Raw genomic sequence first — 14,736 nt, 5'->3', positions numbered from 1 at the left:
GATAGCTCACATCCATGGTCTGCCCGGCCATCCCACAACTGGCATCCTGGTGGTGGTCAAGATATGGCCCGAGCAGCCTTCACCAAAGCAGTCTGCAAATGGGGTTCATCCTCCCCCTTGTCCAGGCGGTGGTTCGCGGTTGCTCCCAGGCGCTGTGGCTCGTAGCAGAGCTAGCGTAGACAGGCTGAGCTTTGCTCGGGGGCAACACTTTAGCAGCTGTCTCTGTACTGGTTCGCCTGCGGCGCCTATTGTGCTGAGAAAAGTACGTGATCAGAATGCGAGGCGGGAGTTGATCTGCTGTGCCCCTTGCGTTTCTTCTTTCCCCTTGTTCATCTTGCCGCCTGCCTCTCACACGACCAGCCCTCACCATCACCACTTCTGCTCAAGTTTGCCTTTCCTTGAGGTTCCGTATGGTCGTCCATGACGTTACTACTCCTTCCCTCGAGGATTCCATACTATACCGCCTTCACGTATACGCTCAGTGAGATCATGTCTCTGGAAGTCGTGGGAAGTCTGCTCATTACCCTCGGGTGCTCGACAATGATAAAAGATATGGCGGGACGTTATGAATTGAAATCCTATCTATGTTTTTGCTTTACTGCTTTTCCGATTGAAAGAACGGACCATCAAAATATCAAGCGCTTCGCCCCTTTTCTCGTTGCTTCCTAGCTTACAATTTCCCCTTTCCTCCTCGCCCTTCAAAACACAGCACCGGTCTCACAATCAGTACCATGTACTTCCCGACCTATCCTTACTCTACATCACACATCTTCTCTCGCCACAAGACCTCTTGCGACGCAACGTCTCCGGGGATATTCTAAGCCGAAGCGTTCTTCCGGCGGTGAGCACCGCAGCATTCGATGGAAATGTTGATGTGGATCAACCCCTGAGGGTCGCCGTCGTCCACACTCCCAGCCTCACTGGAAGACTCGCTGCCATGGTGGTCTTCAGCCTCTGCCAGAGGCGTAGCAGCGGCGCTTCGGCTGTTGGTAGCGGGCGCGGAGCTGCTAGCCTGAGACTGCTCTGCCGGGCCTGCTGAGGAGGCGCAGTCTTCTTCGTGGCGCCGGATGTCGTCGTCGTTGTTCTTTCCCATAACCTTCCCGCAGCAAGGCAGGTTCATTGTTTCTCCGTGAGCTTCAGGGATGTGGGCGCGAAGATTGTGTTCGTCGGAGTCGAGCACCCAGGGGCAGCTCGGGTGGGAGCACATGTTGGACCGCCGCATTGTACTGGCCGGCTGAGACATTGAAGCAGACGGGTATGCTTGGTTCAGACGGCGATGATGCTTGGAAAGGGGTTTATGAGGCTGCACCGAAATACTTGACAGCTTTAGATCTCTGGTTTTATTCAGGAGGCATCGAGAGGGCGCGCCGTCTTATTTATACTCGAAAAACAAGCACGCGATCTCTCCAGCTTCGCGATGAGATCTCACGGTAAAACACCCTGTCAGTTGATCTTGTCCGGTGTAATCTGTTCCTTGGTTGGATATGCGTGAAGAGCACATACACCCGGTTGCCTTGCAATCCACACCGTTGAACCTGCAAGGTCAAGACTCATTGGGCAAGAATACACCAAACGTTCGATACTGCTCCTCCTTTCTTTTTCCAACGCAACTTCAAAATACATCAAAGGTTACATTCTGGGGTCAGTCATTGCTGCATATAACCCACCTGATACTAGGAAGTAGTGGGTTGGCTATCCTGTTTCGAGTATCCGATTCTCACTCTAGCTGGAAGAGAAGACGACATGCGAAGGTGTTTTCCGACGCAAACGCTGTCAAATGAAAGTTAATGTACCGAGACTGTGGTTTAGCTCCTTTCTTCTTAGCTGACCTAGCCTTCCCATGTTGTCACAAATCAATTTGCGCCTGCTCCTTGACCAACCACAAGGCACCGATCAAATTGATATCTTCCACTAATGCCGGGTGTGTCCTCCTGTTCATGCGGGCAAGAGTTCTATGTTGCATTCCGCCTGCTCCCGGGTTGTCAAATATGGGGTCTGAGAAGCAGTAGATGAAAATCGAGGTGAGCATGGAAAAAGCATCCATGGTGTATCAGAAATTTCTTTGAATTGGTCCTACCATTGGTCATGATGCGAGAGTGACATATGTACTTTCTCCTGCACCTCACACGATACCCAATGGCAGCGGCAGCCTTCCATGCCCGGATGCCTTGTGTTGGACCGGAGTGCATTTATGGCCGTAAACTCCAGGACCCGACCTTGACAGTCCTCTATATATATTCATCCATCCTCTCATCCATCCATCCATCCATCCATCCATCCTCCCATCTATCCATCTATCCATCATCCCATCTTTCCATCTATCCATCATCCCACCTATCCATCTATCCATCATCCCACCTATCCATCTATCCATCATCCCACCTGTTCTCCCACCCATTCTCTCACCATTCCCCCTTCCACTTCGTATCTTTCACACGCCCTTTCAAGGCATCTGAACTGTCTCGCCCCCGAGTTTCCACCTGTCTGGAGGTGGATTCTTTCGGCAATCAGCATCGACATATCTCTCGCGAATTCGCGATGAACGACCGTCAAAGCATAAGGAGAATCAATTCGCAGATTTTCCTGACCGAGCTTGGTAAATTTTTCTCGATTTCATGCCCAAGACGGTCAGATACCAACTGTCGCCTCGTGTTCTGGCAACCGACTCCGACGTGGCGTCGGGGCTGCAGCATCAGTCACCTTGGGCGGGCATGGCAGACGTGGAATCGTTCAATCTCGGATTTTGCCGACTAGAGAGACTGGTTCGCACCGTTGCATGGCTAGCCGTTTCGAGATGAGACCTGGGGAAAGGATTGACAGGTTCTCGCACGCCTGTCTCGGAGAACACAACCTCACAAGGAGAAGGCTGGAGCTGGATAAGAACCGTGAACCAACCGGTTTCCTGTCAGGATTGACAGTGGTGACAGGTTTCAGCCACTTGGCATTCGCTTTTCGTGAATGCACCTTGATGTAGGAACCGATCCGTCATTCTTTCTTTCCTTTTCTCATTCCCCGTACCTCGTGTTATCTCAACGTAGCCCCATCCATACATCCGTCCTTGGTGAGGATGTGACACCCAAAGCAGGGGGGCATGAGCTGCGCGGCCGTTATTACCAACTGATGTCCACTTTTGCCTTGCCGCTCGCCTCATTCTGATAGACAGTTGGCAGTTATTCCGGTCTTAATCTGCTGTTCTAGAGGTATGCACCCAGTGGTATGCACGTATCTCACCAATCACCGACCCCCCTTTCGTACTTTGTGAATCTTCCAAGGTGGTCTCATAGCACCATCAAGCGGTCTGTGTTCAAGATTTGCTGGAAGGTGTACCCAATGGCACTGTCTGTGAGGTGCTATCGGCCCCTGACTTGAACGGCTCACAGTCGTGCGGCACGAAGAAGAGGGCTAATACATGCAGGGTGAATAATGACATTGCAACTGAACTTGTGACGGATTACAGTGGCTTCCAACCGATCACATTTTGTGAGATGGTAATCATGTTGCATTCGAATTCTTGGTCGTATCCTCAGCCAGAATGTCGGCCAACAGTCACAAGCCAGACGGTTCGATGCCTTCGAATTCCCTTCTTTTCGTCGGATTGGCATAGTCGTTGCGGGGAGATGAATCCCCGTGAGACCCTGGAGTACTGTTGCCTCCGCGATTCACGGTGTGTACAAAGATGCCAGGGTACTTGAAGGGAAGGCAACCAACAGCGCACGTATACCCTGCATTCTGAGTCAACCTGGGCGACTTGAGGGCTCTCAAAATCACGTCCTGTCGTACTTAGATAGGCGTACGCAGTGCTGTTGGTACCTGACAGGGGTCCTGGCTGAGTCCAACTCAAGGCGTTCTCCCCGAAGGCACCGAAAGCCAAAATGACCTGTGGAAGATTACAGAATGAAAATTTTTCTTGCTTCTGTTGGAGCGGCCGCGTTTTTGGCCTCCCGCCCCCTATTGACACTTGCTTGAATGCCACCCAGTCCGGCCAAGAGCGGCTTCCGGCTCCGACTTTTTACACTTTTTCCTCGTCATTAGGGGGGGGTCTACCACATTGCTTATTGCAATGAAGAACTGCGGTCTCTCCTCACAGTGGTAGACGTCTTTTCAAATACCTGCTAGGCCGAACACCGTTGACTCCACCTACCACTCCTCAATGATGTGCAGTTTTGGACCGCCCTGATCAAGATTTCCGGCGGTTACTCTTGCGTCAGAAATGGGATGCAGACAAGCATCCCTGGACCCTGTAATAACGACCGGCGACGATGGCGCCACGTACGCTACCCTTGTAGCGCAGGCTCTCATAATTTTGCCAGATCTCTTGGATCTCGAATAGGCGGTGAAATATTCATTTGTCGGAGTCTGTTTGTCTCATGAGCGGAGGGCATGACCCATCAGGCACTGTCTGCGTAGAGGATATTTGTAAAGAATAGACTTGAGCACTGTTCCCGCGCGTTCTTGTTGAGAGGCCGGACCAAAGCGAATTTGCATTTGAGGTGGGCTTGGGAAACCGTGATTTAACACTCACATTGGGCAGGAAAGTCTTGTTCTGCCACACGTTTGATGTTCTAATGTAATGTATTATTGAAATACTTCTTCCGGTTGAGAAGAGTAGAAGTGAAAGCGTCTCAGTTGTTGTCCGTTCATGTCCATGTCCTCTGCATTTATTGCCCCCAATTTCAACCTTCCCTATTTTGGTAACTGTCTTCCCTATTCCTTACGCCCTGCACTCTATCCAATTCAAGACTCCATCGTGACTCCGCATTTATATCAACGTGCTCGTCCATCCGCAATACCCTCAGAGTGACGGAATAAAGGCGGGATTACATGTTGATGTTGTACACAATGCTGTTGTAGAAGTTGTTCTGGTAGCTGCGGCCAACATCAGAAGCCATGCCAGCACCCGCCTCTGTTTCGGGGGTGCTTCGGTTGCTCTCATCGCTGGCTTCCTCAATGCTCTCATTGATGACCTCAGGCTGTTCATTCAACCCTTCGAGGCCGCTATTGACTGACCCGCCAACTCCGGCTCCGTTGGCTCGGTTGTGCGGAGGCTGGTTGGGCTTCATCTCCAACCCCTGACGGTGGTGGCTGGCATTGTGAACTCGTAGAGATCTTCGAATGCCAGGCACAGGCCGCCACGAGCATCGGTCACAAACTTCGTGAGAGGTTTGAGAGACCATGCTTAAACGGTAGATGTCGACTTGGATCTTGACAGGAGATAATTGAAGGCTGAAAGGAGGGTGTGACGAACGCTATGGGGGGCAAGAGGGAGATAGTTGTTCGATGAGATGTAGTCCTGCAGTTCAAGACCTTAGAATGATCTTGCGTCAGTAGACCCCTTTATACTCATGCGTTTGACACTCGGTACATATGGCTGTGATCTTCGTGGTGTCTTTTGGGCTCCCCGCTAATCAATGATCCAACCCCCTATGTCAAGGGCTGGCCGACCCAGAACCACATCAGGTCTGAAACACGTTCCCTCCAGGTGACAAAAAGCCGTCTTCGTCGTCAAGGTTTCCACAGCCGGATGGAAGGAACGATTCTCATGCCTCGTCGACAGAGATGGCTAGCTTCAGCAGGCCTGCCACGAACCCTCGCCGGTACCCATATGACGCCGATGGAATGGTTCGACAGGGGATCGGGCAGCCCGGCCGGCCCCTCCTGAAGTTCCGCGGGATGCATGATTGGCAGGTCACAGCTGCCGGCCTTTTGTCCCCACCAAACACTTTAAAGGTTATCACCAACGATCTCACGCTCCCGTACCTGACGCGGTGTCCGACGGTCTGGCTCGACGATCTGTTCCACCGGGGATTGGCGTAGCGAGCTTGCCTATGGCGGCGGGGGTTGAAAGGTGACGAAGTTATCTATCCATAGGTTCATTTGGCTGGCAACACTCTCTGATATGACTTCGAATGTATAAGAATGATTGGGAGCACTCGTATCCAGTCGGCATCATTCCACTTGATCGTTCTTCGAACGTTTTTTCTCAATTGGAAGATGGAAAAAGAAAGCGTCACATAGACCCTACAATTCCATTCCAGGTCTCCTCCAAGTAGTATTAAGATTGCGTATTAAATATAGCAAGGATCAGACTCGCTAGCGGGAAAACGGATCACTGAGCTGGGCGGCTCGCAGCCCTGGGTGTTGGCATCTTGGCGGGCAGGTCAGGGGCTCCGCCGCCTGTAACCCCTGGTGGAAGGTACACTGCAAAGGCCAAAAAAAGCTCCCAGTGGGAGCTGGCTCCCAGATCCCAAAAAGTCTCACAACGGGAGGTGCTTACGTCCCACACTCCCGAAAAGCACAAGAGAGGAAGTACCTGCCTCGCGCAGCCCTTCCCGTTATCCTTTGGGAGTCACCTCTACCAATAAGTTCACCCGCACATCCATCTGGTCAGTCATAGGCGATCATTTCCCCATGGATGTGTTCCCTGAAAGCGGTCAACAGACTGATGAGGAGCAATGGATGTGGCCATGGAGGCCGATCAAAGGCAACTGTGTGTGAGGGGGAATGAACGGAAATGGAGCATGATTCAGTATACCCAATACCACTTGAAATACCTCTGTGGCTGATTTCCCACGTCTACATCCTGAAGGCATCACTCTGGACCAAATTAGCTTCCCAGGATGGCCTCGGATGCCCGAGACTTGAGCATCCTCATATCCGGCTTGGTGGTTCATCTGTAAGGCATCTCGGTACGATTGCTAATCCATGGAGGCCCTAACTAGCTAGCGGGATCGCCGTGGAACGCCAACAGCATCATTGTAGTTAAGTAAGCGAACGAGCTTATTTGAACCGCCACAAGACTTACCAGGTTCTCCAGAAATCACAGATTGATGTTAGAACCAACGCAGGATCAGCGCAAAAATGGTCTTCGTCTGCAATTTCCTGTGATGATGTCGACGTTGCTGATAACTTATTTGTCATCTAGCACCCGAGGTGCTTGTGCTCATGGCAATGCTTACTTACTACTTACTACTGATTGCTAATTGCAGGCCTCCGGAGCCAGTGTTTTGAATCTCTTTAGACTTCATCAGAGGACTTTAATTCACCAAAATTCAACAAGCCCGCAGAAACACTATATCCTAGCACAGTTCTAAAGTTCCTCCTCGAACAGCCATTCTGTCGTGCACGCGCGTGTCACTATTGCAGGGGCTTTCGAGAGACATTCTGGGGTTAAATAGAGCTTAGACAAACTCCGATGACCCCACTTGAACGGTGAGCACCGCGCCGAAAAATCGGGGGTCCACTTCGTGCCGGGCCGGCGCACGGAGTTCCGTGATTTATTGGGTGGATCCCGGTTTGATCTTCTATTCATGGGGAGATCCTAATATTTGTCTCGACATTCCTAAGTCATGGTATATTTTATTCCAGTGCCGTGGCTTAATTGAGGACAGTTAAATAGAGTTTGTACCAGGTCATTCCGCCTGCATGAACTCCATGCCCTACACATATGTCAACAAGATCACCGTCTTCGTCCTCAAATTCGTCGCCATCCTTCCCCTCATCGCGCAAACCCAACAGAATCTGAATATCTTCCCCCAACTTTTGACTCGGTCGAACGTGCGTTTTGATTGATCTCATCTACCAATTATATTAGTAATCATGTACCCGTTGCTAATTACCGATACGAACTTCTTCAATAGGTGGTGTACTTAAAGTTCTCATCAGTCCAGAGGAGCACATCCAAGAGTTCATCGTCTAGCTCATTGTTGTAAGAGAGCACAGCAGAGCCCGACACCGAGGCTGCTACTAAGTCTGAAGGCGATTCATGGTCGTGTCCAGAAGTAGAGGCAATTTTGCCTCCCTGCGTTGCAATGAGCTTGCATTTCTTGCAATTGCGTTCATGTCGTTTTTTGTTGGACGTGTGGTTCGCGCGCTCTTCTCCACAGGCCATCCGAGCTTTTGGGCCATGTTTGGATCTTATATGTCTAGAAAGATTGGATCTTGTGCTGTAAGAGGTTGAGTGACAGCTGGGTTGAGGACACTTGAAGGGTGATGTGGCGGAACGAGAGCTGCCCATGGTGTGCGAGTGGAATTGGACTTTAGCGATGGGCTTGTAAGCGTGTAGTGCTGCGTTTGGCCCTGACTTGCTGCTTGGGGTTTCTACAAGTAGAAACAAATTTCGGTTCTCAAGTTAACGATATTTACATGCAAAGGTCGAAACTCCAACTCATGAACACGCTTCTACTGGTAATATACGTGGGCGCAAGACTGAGGAGTCTTAAGTCCCAGAGGTCTTCATCGAAGCCGGAATGGGTGGTACGTCTGGCCAGTGGGTCCGTATTCCCGGCCGCGGTGATTCGTGGGCGCAAGACTGAGGAGTCTCAAGTCGGTACACCCTTGCCTGTGGGTCCCGCGACCAGGCCAAGACCTAACGGTGGCTTGCGAGTAATGAAAAGGCGCTGCTGGACGTAAGCGACAAGCCTTCTCACTGCCTGTCAGGTTTCCACGTCCATTTTCTGCGATGGCACTTTTTCTGCGATGGCACTTTTTCTGCGATGGCACTTTTTCTGCGATGGCACTTTTTCTGCGATGGCACTTTTTCTGCGGTGTCCGACTTTTTGCGTCGATCCATATCCTGCGTCGTTGCAATGCTGCAATGCTTGCACAATTCAGAATCGCGCGCTGCTACATAGCGCTCTCTCTCGTCTTTACGTTCGCACCTCAAGTTTGCATCCACCGGGATCCTCGCGGTTTAAAAAGCAAATCCATGATGAACTTGCAGATCCTTGGCAGAAGGCACAAGCATGCCATTTTACAAACGATCCACCGCAGCCTCCGACAACCATTTTACCCATGATATTATTTCTTCACGGTGTTTTCTCGTTCGGCCATGTTGGCGCGGGTAAAAAATGGGTACTGTATTAATAGCGCCTGATCGAGCACATAAGCTTTGCGTGCTACTCTATTGAAAGGAAACCCCAAAAGCGAGCGAGCTTTTTCAGACCTCATCTGTGGAAACTAACTCGTCTGACGTCCTTTCAAATTTCGAGTCCAATCTCCATGATCGGCAGTCTCAGTATTGAAATTGACTATCGATTGCCTGCCTTCTGTTAAGAGTTGATGCTGTCGGTCGGTTGGCGTCACGGAACGTGGTACACTTGAATTTGGCGGCCCCATACAAACGAGCGGATGCCTGACATGCTGATGCTCTCCCTTGAGTCAGGCACAGAACGACTGTCTTGTGTACCTAGTTCCAAAATACCTGAAATCATTTCCCCACGCATGTTGCTCCCTTTTGGAAGCTTGAGAAGGGTGTTGACGTCCAACAGGTCTCAGACGTGCCCCGAAAGTTCCACACACATGAGCGCGAATTGGATTGTATTTTCATTGAAAACCCGGACGGCGTTGAAATCTGCCCCGGGCCATTTAGCCTCGGTACGGCTTTGGAGAAGAAGCGGCCTGGACCGATGCCGATGGCACGGCCCCATTCATCGGTGCAATAAGTCCCCACTTCGGCCAGAGCGCCGATCGGTATGACCGAGGAGTCCTTGGACCGTTAACGGTGAATAAGGATCACAGAAACCAGCTCTTCAAGTAACTATATCAAGCTTGTTTATTGAGAAGTTGATAGCTCGAAAGGGCCTGAAGTCCTCACCTCACGCTATTTCATTGAATGCGGGTATGAAGTGATGCAAGTTGATACAGCCTGTGCTTTCTCTCCTCCGCTGGCTCATCTGAGGGCTCATGTACGTCAAGAAATGCATGTTTCGATTGCCATTTCCACATTTCGAATCAAGATCCAACATCAGGTGCCCTTCGCAATCACCAGCCGTCTTGAAGAAAGCGATCTAGGTCCTCTTCAGTCCAGGACATGTCGAAGGGCTGTGAAAACACTTCGCCGGCGTTTTGAGACGGTGCTGCAGTGTGTGATTCGTGAGATGCTACCGATCCCAGCGAGATATCATTGTGCTCGTTTTGAACAAGGTCGCTTCCATTCATCTGAGCTTTAATGGCTTTGCACGTCTTGCAGCTGCTTTGATGACGTTTGTTGTTGGATGCATGATTCGATCGTTCTTCTCCGCAAGGCATTCGAACTTTAGGACCGTGCCTGGACCTAATGTGCCGTAGAAGGTTGGAACGTGTGGCGAAACGAGATGAGCGGCAACTAGCTTCCTGGCACTTACAGGCAGATGCGGGAGGCGGGGTGCTATTCATGTCGTGAAAAGGGCTGCTGGTGTAAACTATGTTGTCTGTATATGAGCAATGTTGCCCCGTTGATGTTTCCCAAGTATAGACAATCAGGGTGGAAACGGTCAAAAGTTTGATCTGAGCACTATCTCTTATGAAGGACGAAAACTGAAATCGGACTGCCGGACGTGGAGAGCAATTGTGACTTTAAATGTCCTCCAGACTACGACACTAAGTGGAGGACTACCTGCCTGACATGGCTGAGGATGAGCCGACGGAGTGTGGACAAGGATGCTGGGGTTAGCTGGGCTGGGGTCGTCTTCCTTCTTGCTGTCCCCGCTAGGCTGTATTAGGGACACGCATTTACAGCCCAATTACTACATACGTACTTGACCGCTAGACCGTCTTGGAGGAACCAGGTTTCTCAGCCAATCAGTTAACACCCAAATGCATGAGGAGTTATCAACGCAAGTTACCAGCAAACTCAGGCTCCTCATCATAGTCTCACAAGTGATATGGATGTGGTGGGAGAAAACCAAAAAAGATCCCTCGGTTCAAGTCAATGTGCAAGTTGGGCTCCACAGGCGAGGTGAAAGCCCAGTGCCAGGCGTTCGTGTCGGGATGGTCGAGCATCAAGACCAAATGGGGATATCTGCAAGAATATTCTTGGCAAAGACACCAAGGGATGGCCAGCTAAATGTATCCAGTGCTGTGTGCATTCTGACCTGAGTACTCCTAAGGAAGCCAACGAAATCCAACGAAATCCCTACGAACTATACGGCATTCCAACGCCGCAGACTGGGCCGAGAAAGGTTCAGATGACCGCACATGCCGTTCCGCATACATCTTCATACTCCCCTGGAGGCCAAGACCCACAACAGAAGGACCGCACCATTTGTCGGCGGCTTCGGGAACGAGAATTTGGCCCAGTGCTGATCATGGCCGTTGTCGTCTTATCTTACCTTCGATTAACCTCGAGATGCAGCGGCCGTCACGCACAGTACCTCCCTATCTCTGTTGGACTTGTCACTCTTCTTCTCAAGACGTTTTGTCTCGCCTTAGCTTATCGGTTTCCACGGACGGGACATTGTCTTCAGTGCAGTGCGTTCCCCCAGCACCTGATCCTCGATACATATATGGAGGCCACATGCGTCATAGTAATACGCATAAACGCCCGAATCCAGCTCAGCAATCTTATCCTGTCCTGGCTAACGCACCAATGTGGAATAAAATCAGAGGACTTTTCAGTCACATGAGGCAGTAATCGGAAGTTATCTTGTATGCTGTTTTCCCAGTGTGCCTTGCTAGAACTTTGGATTCAAGTTACAAGCTGCAGTAGTATGTGGATGATACAACCTGACAGGCTTCATTGCTCCCTTTCGACACCGCAATAAAGCCTGATGTACTCCCTATATGTGACGTCTATGGTTTCAGTAAAAAGCTGGTGACTTTCTGCAGTTGAACGGAGGTCGGAAACATCCCAACAACTCCGCTTAAGCGGAGGTGCACCGTCCCGGTGACGGAACACACTCGGTGGACTAATCAGGGCGGTTGCGCCTCCGGAGAGCTTCCAGCGTGGTGTTTGTTCGATCAAACCTTTTCCAGGCCACATCTACTGTCAGTCTCATAAATCCTTCATGCAAGCTCGTATGTCAGGGTGTACTCGTAAAGTAGCAGACACTACTGTCATTTCGTTGCTGATATTGATGGCTATAAGGGTGATGACTATTCTTCGCTAATCTCTGCCCAATGGACTAACTACATGATGGTAGGCGCGCTACGCATCGTCAAATCGTCTGACGTATATCTTAACCCTGCAAATACAACCTCGCCTCCCATGGCCTCAACACCTTCTTGTCTCCCTCAGCAGCAACTCTATCTTTTACATCGTCATAGTTTCCGACTCTGAGTTTCAAATCCTCTCCAGGAATCTTAACCTCTTGCTCTTCGCTCGTGAAGTTCAGCGCAACAACGGCAGCCCTTCCATCTCTCGTCTTCTTGTATACAAAAGTCTTTTCGTTCTCCTCATCGAACAACTCAAACGCACCATGTGTAAGCAAGTCGCCCTCCTCCTTGCGCAGCTTCAACATCGCCCTCCAAAAGTTCAGCACGGAACCGGGCTCCTTCTCCTGCTTCGCGACGTTGATCTCAGGGTACAGCTCGTGCACCCGCATCCACGCGCCGTCTTTGTTGTCCGTGAAGCCCGCGTACGGCGAGTCGTCCCACTGCATCGGGATGCGCGCGTTGTCGCGGCCCATCTTGTTGATGCTGTCCATGACGTACTCCAAGAACTTGCTGCCCTCGCCGTGCTCCCGCTTGATGTCGTTGTAGTAGTTCTGGCTCTCAATGTCCTTGTAGTCCTCAATAGGCCAGTCGCGCGGCACGTTGATCATGCCGATCTCCTGCCCCTGATACACGAACAGGGTGCCCGTCATCGAGCACATCATCAGCGCCAGCATCTTGGCCGACAGCTCCCTCCACTCGGGCGCGTCGCTCGCGAACCGCGACACGGAGCGGCCCTGGTCGTGGTTCTCGCAGAAGGCCGTCGTCCAACCGTCGGTGCCCTCGATGAACTGCTGCCACTTGGCGACGATGTTCTTCATCTCCGGCAGCTTCCAGTCGACGCCCTGGTACTTGTAGCTCTTGCCCTGGCCGACGTCGACAATGTCGAACTGGAAGACCATGTCGAGCTGCCTGTCGCCGGCGCTGACGTATCTGAGGACGTGCTGCGGGTCCGGGGTGTGCGGGAGCTCGCCGACGGTGACGGTGTCGTAGTGGTTGAGCACCTTGTTGTTCATCTCGCGCAGGAACTCGTGTATCCTGGGGCCGTTGCAGTAGATCATGAAGGCCGGCTGCTCAAAGGCGTTCTTGTTGATGATGGGGGCGTCTCTGTACTCGACACCCTTGCTGTACATGTTGACCGTGTCGATGCGGAAGCCGTCGACGCCTTTGTCCAGCCAGAAGCGCATGGCGTTTTCATAGATGGCTTCGCGGGTCTCGGGATTCTCCCAGTTCAGGTCGGGCTGCTCTTTGGCGAAGAGATGGAGGTAGTACTCGCCCGTTCCCTCATCCCACTCCCAGGTGCTGCCGCTGAAGTGGCTTCGCCAATTAGTTGGGGGCAGCCGCGTGCCATCCTCGGCATAGCGAGGAGGTCGCCAGATATACCAGTCCCGCTTGGGATTATCTTTCGACGACCGGGACTCTTTGAACCACGCATGCTCGTCAGAAGTATGGTTGACCACCAGATCCAGAATCAGCTTCATCCCCCTCTTATGGCACTCCTCGATCAAGACCTCCATGTCGCGAACAGTGCCATATGGTCGGTGGACGTCTTGGTAATCGGAGATATCGTAGCCCATATCGACCTGCGGACTGGCGTACATGGGCGATACCCACACCACATCGACACCTAGGTCCTTCAGATAGTCAACCTTGCTGATGATTCCCGGGACGTCTCCCAGTCCGTCTCCGTTGGCGTCCTTGAAGCTGGCCGGGTAGATCTGATAGATGACGGCATCCTTCCACCAGGCCCTATCGGCCTTGCCGGTTGTGACCGAGCCCATTTCGAACAATCAAGCTGCTGCTGCTGCTGATGCGAATCGATTGAGGTATAAGACGGGGAAAAGATGACAGAATACGACGCGGCAGCTAACGACGACAGAATGCTAGCTATCAGAACGGGGACTGGGGGGAGAGAGAGCATGCGAGGAGCTATGTCCTGGAGCTTGGTGGTCTTAAATAGCTGAAGTTCCCCATACCGGCCGCGCCAATCTAAATAATTAGCCCCCAAAGCTCCCCCGGTTCTGCAAGACACCACGCACACACACACTGGAGAGCGGGAGGACACGAAACGTCGTAAGTGGGCTCGGAGCGGGATGATCGTCCACTCGATCGCAGGCTGGTGCATGCAAGCGCCGGATGCGGCAATCGCCTCACTGGGCTAAAGGAACGCACGCTGCGTGGTTGTGTAGTGTACTGCGGTAGTGCAAGGTATGGAGGTGGGTGGTGGCGCCGGGTGGACGGTGCTTGGTGCGGTGTGCTGCCCACCGCAGGGCAAGGGCAGCAGCTGCAGCGCCCATCAACAAGCATGGAACCTACCCAAGGTGTGCTAAGAAGCCTGTCAGGGCCCGCGGGGGAGGAGGGACGGCCAAATGGATGGCAATTGGCTGTCCCGAGATCAATTCCCGCTGGAACGACGACAACCACCAATGGGCAGAGACGCGCCGGTGATGGGCGGGCAAACTCTCGCTGAATTGCAACTACACACACCAACCGCAGACTGCAGCAGACTGAGTGCGAACGCCTCCATCAACCTGTCTCAAAACCAGGCGTGACGTCTAAACATGCGGCGAACCTTGAGCCGAGCAAACCAGAAAGTGCTTGGGCTTGCCCCTCTGAGCAGTAGCGGCAACTGACGCCCCGTGATATCGATCCACTCCCCGCGCCGAGCGAGGGGTAGCAAGCATGCTGATGCTGGGGGACGGGAACATGGAGAACCAAACCTCTGGTTCGTCCACGATACCCCCTCGTTGACGTCCATCACCAGCTCCGCTCTTGCGGAGTTTCTCCGACGACTTGCGCCAGTCCAGTCAGATAGTGCTCATGACCAGA

General features: G+C 52.1%; 3 protein-coding genes across 3 annotated transcripts; all 3 read right to left on the bottom strand.

Moving 5' to 3' along the window:
- Positions 1-817: 817 nt before the first annotated feature.
- CGGC5_v001532 (uncharacterized protein) lies at positions 818-1,207 on the bottom strand (the record flags this gene model as incomplete). The annotated part of the gene is made up of 1 exon (XM_032034604.1): positions 818-1,207. The coding sequence occupies one exon, from the start codon at positions 1,205-1,207 to the stop codon at positions 818-820; it is 390 nt and encodes a 129-aa protein (XP_031886255.1).
- A 3,610-nt stretch (positions 1,208-4,817) lies between these two features.
- Positions 4,818-5,174, bottom strand: CGGC5_v001531 (uncharacterized protein; the record flags this gene model as incomplete). Its single annotated transcript, XM_032034603.1, has 1 exon — positions 4,818-5,174. The coding sequence occupies one exon, from the start codon at positions 5,172-5,174 to the stop codon at positions 4,818-4,820; it is 357 nt and encodes a 118-aa protein (XP_031886256.1).
- Positions 5,175-11,933: 6,759 nt separating this feature from the next.
- On the bottom strand, positions 11,934-13,688 carry MAL2-2 (Alpha-glucosidase; the record flags this gene model as incomplete). Its single annotated transcript, XM_032034602.1, has 1 exon — positions 11,934-13,688. The coding sequence occupies one exon, from the start codon at positions 13,686-13,688 to the stop codon at positions 11,934-11,936; it is 1,755 nt and encodes a 584-aa protein (XP_031886257.1).
- Positions 13,689-14,736: the final 1,048 nt, after the last annotated feature.

Source organism: Colletotrichum fructicola, assembly GCF_000319635.2.
Source record: "Colletotrichum fructicola Nara gc5 chromosome Unknown KSG_Nara_v1_contig01, whole genome shotgun sequence".
Classification (NCBI taxonomy): Eukaryota; Fungi; Ascomycota; class Sordariomycetes; order Glomerellales; family Glomerellaceae; genus Colletotrichum; species Colletotrichum fructicola.
This window is presented reverse-complemented; position numbering and strand designations above follow the sequence as displayed.